The following is a 10,151-nucleotide window of genomic DNA, read 5'->3' as shown; positions in this document are numbered from 1 at the left end:
TAAATTGTAAATATTCCAATATGTCTTTTTCTCAAATAAAAACCAACCAAAAATTATTTTCTTAACACGTGGTAGTGGACTGTGTCCTTTTTATTGTGGTATAAGTTTTCATTTGATATTATTCTATTTTACTGGATGTTTTACAAATTTAAAGTATTATATACATATAGTCAAAAAAGTTTTTAAATAAATTACAAAATACATGCCATGTCAATATGATTAACTATTACAAAGGACTGTTTACTCCATTGTCTAATTTAGTGATAAATAGACAACCAATTAAAGGATTAATCGTTCATAATTTGAACTATTCGTCTCCTTCTGTTTTTATTAAAAAAAAAGAGATCTTTTTGATTCAGTGCATAAAATGGCAAAATAAAAAATCATATAAGTAGTTCCTCCTCCAACCTAGAGAAGCAGCACGGTTTCATTACTGCACCTTTAGTTTGCACAGTCTGGCCATTTCCTTTGCCTTATCCCTCTTCAGTTTTTTCTTGAGCAGAAAGAGGTCAATGTATATTATTTGATTTAGCACAGCAGAGGCACAAAGCAGTCCACCATGCATTGCACCTATAATACCACAGCTAAATACATCCTGACCTGAAACAGAAAAGTTACAGTTAATATATTTATTTATATAATAAATCTCCACTCTGTGAAACGTATGGAAATATAACAGTAAGAGTATCATACCTGAAATGTAAAGGTTTTTCACAGGGGTATCACACCGATTTTTAGCAATGGTCTCAGCATGGAACCGTTCCAAATTGTGATCAGCTGAGTATATGGCCCCCCGTGTAGAGCCAAGATAGTGCGTACTTGTCAGAGGACTGGCTGCCTCTTGATACACAAGCTAAACAAGAGAGAGATTGAGAGACAGACAGTTAGACAGAGAAACATACAGAAAGTGACAGAAAGTGTCACAGCTGTAAAACATGCACTCTACAAATCGCTGATTTATATTCAATACAACTTTGGGTCAAAAAAGGACACATCCGCCAGCTGGGTTAAATTAACCCCAAAAATGATTTAAATTTGACCCAACAATGAGTTCAAACCACCAGCATATGTTAATTTACAAATTATTTGTCGCATTTTGTTGGTTCAGTTTAAAAAAATAGGTTATCTGGCTGCCTTAAAACTTTGAGTTAATTCAACTTACTTAACTCATTGAATTTGATGCAATCTTGTTGTGTTGCCTAATACTGTATTTTTAAGCTTAATTAACGCAAAATTTTAAGACAACCTGGTAAAAAAATGAATTGAACCGGCATTTAGGGATTATTAAATGAACAGTTCACCCAAACAGAAAAAAATCTTAATTGTAACCACCTGCTTCAGCTCACTTTTTTAAAACCTGTGAATGTTATTGTGACCTGATATATATAGTCACAACACGTGCAACAACGAATGAGATTTTAATGGTTATCAACATGCAACCATATGATTGATGCATGTTTCATTGTTTTGAGTGAAAAAGTTTTGAATATTGATCACTTTCTTACACACTTATTATTTCAAGAAATGCAGTAACCTACAGGGGTCTGGTTTACTTTTAAGACTGTATTTCTAGGATTGTCATTTTGAGTCCCTTTTAATATTAAGATTTATGGTGGATTTTTGTAAAAAATCAGTGTGGTTTGTGTTCAGCTGAATTTTTACAGAAAATTTCTGTTGTTTTTTACATTAAGATATAAAAAAAGAATGTTATTAAATGTACTTTATGGAATTTTTCTTGTTTTCCTTGACAGGTTTTTAATGTATATTTTAAAATACGGTCAAAACCCGTAAAATTTCAAATACCCAAATTTACAAGAAAAACAGGGAAAGCGTGTAATTTTACAGGATCTTTTGTTACAGTTTATATTAGAAAATACAGTCAAAAAGCTTAATTTTTTTAAATCTAAATTACTATTTTTTTTACAGTGTAGATCTGGAATGGCATGAATGAGAATTTAAAATGTTATTGTTTGTGAAAATAAGAAGAATCCAGCATGAGATATCTTTAATATACCGATTGTTATATATATTATTAAGAGACTCACTTTCTGTAAGTGTTTACTTAAGAGTTTTATAAGATCTCAAGAATGACTACATATCGTGTTTAGATTTGCTCAAATTGAAAAATCATACCTCTACTGAGAGATGATAATAGTCTGATTTGTCTACTTAGCAATTTTAGGTGAAATATCTGAGATTCAGAAATGAAATAACTCCTAAGCCTTAATAGAAACAACCCTTTGAGCAATAAGAACAAGTCTTGCAGACAGACGAAACTTTAGTACCTTTTCTCTGAGTTTTGGAAAGTGTTTACAGGCCCAGTCAAAGAGGCAGTTGGCAAATCTCATTTTATAGGTAAAATAATCATCCCCTCTTTTCCTCACTGTTGTGTCTGTCCACTCTTCGAACCATTCATAGGTCACCATGGTCAGGATGATCATAGATGTCTTTCCTGGAAGATGAAAAGCACGCTCATGTTTTACACTGACTATGTTATTTGACTGTTCAAATGTTTTGTCTTGTCTACAGAAAGTTTGTAACATTGGCATGCTCTAGTTTCCCTAAAACTTCTAATGAGCATCATGAGGCGTCACCTGGGTGTCTGATCTGTGATGTGGGGTCTTTGGCAGAGGGAAAAGTGATTAACATCATTGGTATGTTTTCTGGTGCCTCATCTTTTTCCATACTGTAGAACTCCTCCATCCTACAGATGAAAAAATGCATTTGACGTACTTTATGATATAATATCCGTTTATAATGCATGGTGGAATTATAGCTCTTCCTGAAAACAACATGTGAGGGGAGCAATGTTAGGATTGGAAATGTTTTTCCCACAGGCAGGAAGATGAGAATTGCTGCCTAGATTGAGAGCAGAACTCATGTCCAGACACAAGTATGGCAGCAGGCCCAGAGGTGGGCTGTTTTCCCTATAACTTTGACCTGAAATTCATGGTTTAGTCGCCAGCTCCCCCCTGTGTTTGATTTATGTAACTGCAAGTGATTATACTGTACATATGCAGACTATGTTTCCATCTGCATTGCTTCTGCTTACATCCTTTTAGCATGTTAGTTTTTATTGTAGCAAATAGGTTGTGTTCCCTTTGCATTCTTCATAACATAGTTTGTGATTCTGCATTTTAGGAGAAAGAGTGCCATAGTTGCTGGATAAAATCATTTGTTTGTTACTAACATGGCATCCATATCATTGGATTTGAAAAGCCACAGATTGGTGGATGTGATGCCTAGTTCTTCTGGGGATGCATCAAACCCCGAGAACAGTAGGAATGATGCTTTCCCGGGCTTTATCGTCACACGATTCTGAATCTCTGAAAGATAGAAAATCCAAAAATGAGTGATTAGTTTGGGCTAGTTCTAGTAAAAGCAAAACTTATATACACCGTATACCTTCCTTATACGCTATAAGGTAATCTATTAATACGTTTATAAAAAGTAGATCAAAACTCTTCAGAAGGCTCACTGTTTTCAGGCATGATTTTGGGCAAAACAATATTCTTAGGTTTTCCTAAATAAAACCACAAAAGCAATCATGTCAACTGGTTACATTTACATTAATTTAGCAAAAAAATGAGGATACTGCTGCAAAATGCTAATATTCTTAAAGGTGGGTGCCAGGAAAAAACTTAACATAACATTTATGTGAATCAAAATTTCATGTTGGTAAATTTGCGTCCATTTTGTAGATGTTAACACATTTCAAAAATAAAAAAAGGTCAAATGAAACAACATTACATTTGTTTACAGTAAGGACACTACAAAAATAATAATTGATTCACAGTAATTTGACTGTTATTAAAAGCAATGTTTAGGCTGATAAATGCACGTTTAAACTAGAAACAGAAAGTCAACATCAAATAATGTAAATAGTGTTTCAATCTAAAGGCACTGAATATGTTCACCTGGCTTGGCTTGTATCTCTGGAGGTAAGAGCTTCTGAAAGGTGGTATAGATTCCACAGTTTGAGATCACAACAGGAGCGCGCACCTCCACATCCTCACCACCTTTCCTGACTGTTACCCCTGTCAAGGCACCACATTTATAGATTCATAACGGTTTAAAATACATTCAAATTTCAAATTAAAAGACACTTTAGCTAGCTTTACAGCTAATTTTAGTGGTTGTCCTCACCATATGCAGCTCCCTTCTCATCAACCAAAATACGAGTGACCGGGGCACGGACCAGCACGTTTCCCCCATATTTCTGTATGACCTTAGTGATGTGGAATGGGATCTCACTGGCGCCCCCTTTGGGGTAGTATGCGCCACGCTTATAGTGGTGAAGGAGCAGAGCATTGACCACAGCGCTAGAATCTTTTGGAGGTGCGCCTGAAACAAAGATTTTCCCAGTAATCTTTACAAAAATTCAAAATGACTGGAGGCACTATAAACACACAGTCAGAACAGAAGGATTTACCATAGAAGAAATAGCAGAAGATCAAGTGCAAATCCTTGTTGCTTGTCAGTCTATAGTTGATTTCTGTGGCACTAGTGCTTGAGAGACGAAAGATAGATGAGCAGAAGTAGACAATGCCAGACTTGATTAGGAACAGGGACAACCACTTTGGAATCAGCTTTAGGATTGCAAGCAACGGAGTTCTCCTGGCTACAATCTGTGGACAAAAAAAAAGAAATATTTCTTGTAGGCCTTTTACTGGCATACAGTCAGGTTACATATTTGGCCTTCAATTGAATTCACATGCTGTTTTCTGTGCGAAACTAAGAAGAATTTTGTGACATTTCTGATACGTACATTACGTGGTCAATTCCAACTTGTTGTTGTTTACTAACTCAATTTTAGGATATAGATATGGTGCAGCTTACAGGATTTTAGATGTTTGTTTCCCCCACCCGCAACATTTAAGTCTTTATGTTGAGAAAGTCAAGTTAAGTTTCTAAAAATGAACTCTAAATGTCTTGAGGTTGTAGATGCTCTACCTTCATGATCTTAAAAAACTCCTCAACGGCTTTGACGTCCTCAGGAAACTGCTTCTTCAGGTGCTGTTCCATCTCAGTCTTGCCTGTGTAGATGCTGTAGTCTCTTCGTTCCTCTCCAGCCCCAATCACAAGATTATCAAAATGCTTATCTATCTCTACAAACTCCAGCTGACCCTCAGTGATCTGGTCCATGGCGACCTTAAACAGACTGTTCTCATGCAGCTGTCCAACGTAGTGAAGCCCTGTTGACATGTAGAATGTAAAGACCAAAAACAACAGCATTGTGTTTTGGCGCAACATGAGGTGGACTTAGCAATGTAAGTATTTGAATGAATGTTATTATAAAATTAAACAATTTTTTTAGCATTTTATATAAGTAGTGAAACACAGATTGTCGCTATATACAGACGGACCATATTTTTTCGGTTCAGCCACTATATTGCGCACTAGCACAAACCACATAATTGTTCATTTTGTTTAACCAATTTTTTTGCATGTCTCATATATAACGTGATTGCATTATGTTATATCAGCCTAAAAAAATGGGTCGGCCACTATAATTTGTATAGAAATGAATACATACCAGCATCAAACTCAAAACCTTGCTTGGTGAAACTGTGGCAGCACCCTCCTGCAACATCGTGTTGTTCTAACACCAGGACTCTCTTCCCCACTTTGGCCATAGTGGCTGCAGCTGTCATTCCTCCAATGCCACTTCCTATTACGATGGCATCCAGATGATCTGGAATCTTCTCTTTGGTAAACCCTATACATAAAAAATGTTAATTTTAGAGTAAACAGTTTAACTGTCATATTGGAACAGAATTGGGGACCTCAATATGGCAAACAGAATTGAACTCATAATGTTAGTACTGTAAGCGATGAAAATGAATTGCCCTTTTCCGATCTGGGTTTATTTTTCATGCAGAGTTTAGTGTTGAGAGATGTAGATGACAAGGAGAGTTTTATGATAAGGAATTGCTGATAAAGGAATTTTCATGGCCTTTATCAAATACTCCCACGTGGAAGATTATGTTTGTGGCCCAGTTACCTCTGAAGTCTTATCACAATTGTCTAATCAAATTAAGATATGACATAGCCATGGACATTTTTTTTACAACAACATTTATGACACATATTAATTAGCTTAACTGAAGAAATCTATATGTATTGACATGTTCTGTTTCATAGGAAGCCATATACAGTATGTTAACTAATCACATTCTTTTCTCAAGGTATGAATAACATACACTGGGTAGTGTCTTAACACATATTGTTAAAAGTTGTTCATGTAAAAATGTTCAGAAGTGTTTTTACAATGCATATTACCTGTATGTTACAAAATAAAGTACATGTAACATGATGTGAAGGTTGTAAGGTTGTGTATGAATTCATTGTGATAATCAAATTTGTGTTTGAAACAATTGTCATTATGGCAAACATTACACGTAAAGATCAACCATTAAAAAATGCAATAAATTGATAAACTCACTTTTAACATATTGCAGATTAGCCAAAGAGGCTTAAACCAGTCATTCTCTGTAGGTCAACCTACAGTCAAAGAAGCATTTCTTTGCCATTCACCTTTTTTTAACACTTTGTCTCTCTTCTTCTGGTCCATCTCACAAGGTCCTGGTGGTCTTACTGATTCCAGTGTAAATGGACTGGGTCTTCCAAACAGGTACCAGTATGATCCAGCAGCTATAATTACAAAGTTCACTAAGAATATCAGCAACCACATCTTAAATAGGTGCAAAAGAGTGAAATACAAAATGTAAAAGTGTGCACGTGGGCATTCAAATCAAATGAACGATGCTTTCTTCCAAAACGTGTGGAGTTCATAAAATGAGATGTGCATTTACGAGCAGAGTTCTTTTATATGTAAGAAAGGACCAAAGGTCTCAAACTGCAGATATGAGCTTTGTGTTAATCGCAACAATAAAGTGCTGTAATAAGGATCAGTGAAGGTCTAAAACTTTGGTGTAATTGCTGTATTTGAGGTATTAGATTGAAAAATAGTACTCAAACACTGTATTATTTCTAGGATAAAGTGCAAAATATCAGGAAAGATGGGCTTCTTTCCAATACAAGGTGCAATACTGAGAAATAAGGTCTAATACTAAGAAATTCATGTCACGTTCCACAATGAAATCGGTGCGTCCCAATTCGCCGACTTTTATGCACTTAAAGAAAGCAATGTTTTTGTTATGGAAAAGTATATACATTTTAAGCATTTATGCATTTAAGTATTTATCATTCATTTATTATTTTGTATGTAATGTTTCCTGTATACTTACATTTATTATTTTAGCAAAGAAACTTTTATTTAATTTTATTAATGCAGTGTGGCGTCACTTAACTCCACCCTCTCGCGGTGAGCTGTGGGTAATATCAGCCGTTCAGTGTCCATGGATTTACACTTCGAATTTTCATCGGAAATTGTATACCATCGTGGGACTTTAAGAATACTCATTTCATTATACAATCATTTGGGAAATACTAAATTTTATTTTCGGATATGTGAATTTGGACGCATGCAGCAAATGTTTCACAAAGCATGGCATCTTTTGAATCTCTGTATTTGGATATTGTTTTTGTGTAGCATGATTATAAAGCATTCTTTTCACACTTCAGCTGTTTTCTTAAATTGAGCAACAGTGGTAATTTATTATTCATCTTATCAAGCACTAGATAAGGTAATTAAGATAAGGCTAAACTATGTAAAAACATTGTACTCTTTGTACATGCATCGTTCAGTAAAGTGTTTATGAGTTTATGAGTTTATGAGGGACAACCTGTCGATTAGATTCTTTAAACCTGATAAATGTAAACACTGGAATAAACATTTTGAAATGGATCGCAAATTTAAATCATATAATATTTATTTAAAATATAGCTAATGTTATAGTATGATATGGTATAAGATGAGTATTTTTGGTACAAAGTAAAATTTAAAATTAGCATTGTTTAGCCTTAAGTTATAAACCTCAACATCCACAGAAACTCTTACTGTTGTTCTTAATTGTTGTTATTTCTAAAAGCTTTAAATCTTTTTTTTATCGTGTAATTGTGCATTTATTGGTTATTGGTAAAGGTGAATTACTAAATCAACTGTAATTCATTATTTTACGGACTCTGCATTTATACTATCACAATGATTGTTTTAGCATTATAATTTATTGAATAATTCAGAAAAATACTTTTTGCTTCATGCAAAGAGTGTGGAGGAACAAGGTAAGTTTATGATTGTATCTGTCTCATTTTAAGGGATGTGTCCTCTGGAGAAGGATGCGACATTAAAAAAAAGCTTGATACTACTTACATTTAAACAAGAAATGTTTGAATGTGCAGCTACTGACATTTTTCAAATGAATGACATTTGTTGATGGAATAGCAAAAAATAATGAGTTATATCAAATCCTTCATCAAATCTCTGTTAAAGAAGGTTGCATTCAAAGGGTCTACTTGAAGCGTCCTACGTGCTAGTTTGTACTAATAACAAAATCCATGTCTATTCACAGGCATATGTAAACCTTTACATTATTTGCTGTCGCACGTATTGATAGTTTTCCTCTCCTCTGGTTGTGAAGTGTTACAGTGATGTTTTTTATTCCATGTGCTCTTGCAAATGTCTCATTTTTGCTCCCTTCAGATTGGAATCTCACTTAAAAAAGGCATAAAACAGATATTCCAATGGTGTTTTTTTTTATTCTGATGATTTTATATGTCGTCTGGAATGAGATTTTTTTTAGTGAGTCCTTTGAGAACTGCCCGGCCAAAAGTCATAGTCCTGACTCGCGTCACTTGATATGTACCAAGTCAGCATGTGAACACTTTATTACATCTAAAACAAAGGTAATTCAAAAACCCTAGAGAAGTTGCACTTCCTTAAAAATGGCCTGTTTGATCATTCTTTATCTTCTATATGTTTAGAAAAATAATAGATTTACCTGTTGAATTAGGACTCCCAGCAATGAGAAAACGCTTCTGATGCCTCCACAGGGAGATCATCGGCTGGGAGGTCTTCCTCCTCTCCTGTCATCTTCTTCACTGACTAAGCAGTAATCCCTTGGTCAACTGTTTCCTTCTTTCAGAGCCCCAACCTTCCCTAACTCTCAGGTGCAGGGGTTGATTCTGTAGGGGATTGGGCTGTGATGTGTTAAGTCTTCTCTTCATGCCAACAAGAGGAAGCAGAATGGCCCCGGAAGTGTATCCTCTGAAGTACTGAATTCTGCAGAACAGCCCAAATGTGAGAATCTGTGATGCTCACATGGTAAAATGCAATTGTAACATCATAAAGAATTCTCAAATTGCTATTTGTAACGGAGCTAGTTAAAATTTATATAGAGGATTATAGGTCACACATCTTGTCAGTCTAACAGATCCACCCTATTTTTTTCTGAAAGATACTTTAACCTTTTTAAAACTGTTTTAGGAGAGTCTGAATACTCTGTAGCCTAAAAGTTGTATTTCAGTTTAGCCTATTTTATGACAACAGACATAACAACACATTGTATTTTGTGAGATATTGGGGGCTCCTTTATTAAAACATAATCAGTTGTTATAAATAACAACATTAAAAGTAATTGAATAATATGACCACTTGGTTGTGTTCTGTCTTGAACACTAGATCAAAGTATTACTAAGAACTTAGTAAGAACTTAAGAACTTTATCTGCCTGTGGTTTAGAAGTGTTCAATCAACTGGAAAAACGTTTATTCGTTATAAAATTTGGCCAAATAATAAGAAATGTTTTTCTTTACAGTATTTCAAAGCTCATTTTAAAATAGGCTATTAGTCGTCCCCTTGGAAAGCCGGAAGTGGAGCCCCCTTGTGGCCACAGCCTGGGCCGCATTAATACCAGGCCACAAGCTAACAAGCCCGGTGATGCCGTACACAACCATAATTTTTGATAATTTACTGAATAGCATTTTTATGATACTTTTATTAGTATTTCTCAGTGACATTTCCTGCGTATCTCATTGTTTTGACCACTTAAAAGTATAATGACGTAGTCCTATAGGCCTACTTCTCAGTATTTATCATACTTTGTAACTTGTATGCCAAATTCATTATATAACGATTTATAGTGCAACTTTAACGTTATTTGTCAGTTATAATTGCACACAAATTGACCTATATAAACTATTATACGTCATGGTGTACAGAATGTCATCCTGTGTAACAAAAAGAACGCT

General features: G+C 34.8%; 1 protein-coding gene across 1 annotated transcript; it reads right to left on the bottom strand.

Moving 5' to 3' along the window:
- Positions 1-249: 249 nt before the first annotated feature.
- On the bottom strand, positions 250-9,139 carry si:ch1073-13h15.3 (inactive all-trans-retinol 13,14-reductase). The gene is made up of 12 exons (XM_056771758.1): positions 8,904-9,139; positions 6,538-6,654; positions 5,537-5,719; positions 4,954-5,195; positions 4,433-4,628; positions 4,147-4,344; positions 3,918-4,037; positions 3,191-3,326; positions 2,595-2,704; positions 2,286-2,452; positions 694-853; positions 250-600 (listed from the first exon to the last, which is right to left on the bottom strand). The coding sequence occupies exons 1-12, from the start codon at positions 8,962-8,964 to the stop codon at positions 431-433; spliced, it is 1,860 nt and encodes a 619-aa protein (XP_056627736.1). The 5' UTR covers positions 8,965-9,139; the 3' UTR covers positions 250-430.
- Between the last annotated feature and the right edge of the window lie 1,012 nt (positions 9,140-10,151).

The sequence above is a fragment of the Triplophysa dalaica genome, chromosome 17, assembly GCF_015846415.1.
Source record: "Triplophysa dalaica isolate WHDGS20190420 chromosome 17, ASM1584641v1, whole genome shotgun sequence".
NCBI classification, from domain to species: Eukaryota; Metazoa; Chordata; class Actinopteri; order Cypriniformes; family Nemacheilidae; genus Triplophysa; species Triplophysa dalaica.
This window is presented reverse-complemented; position numbering and strand designations above follow the sequence as displayed.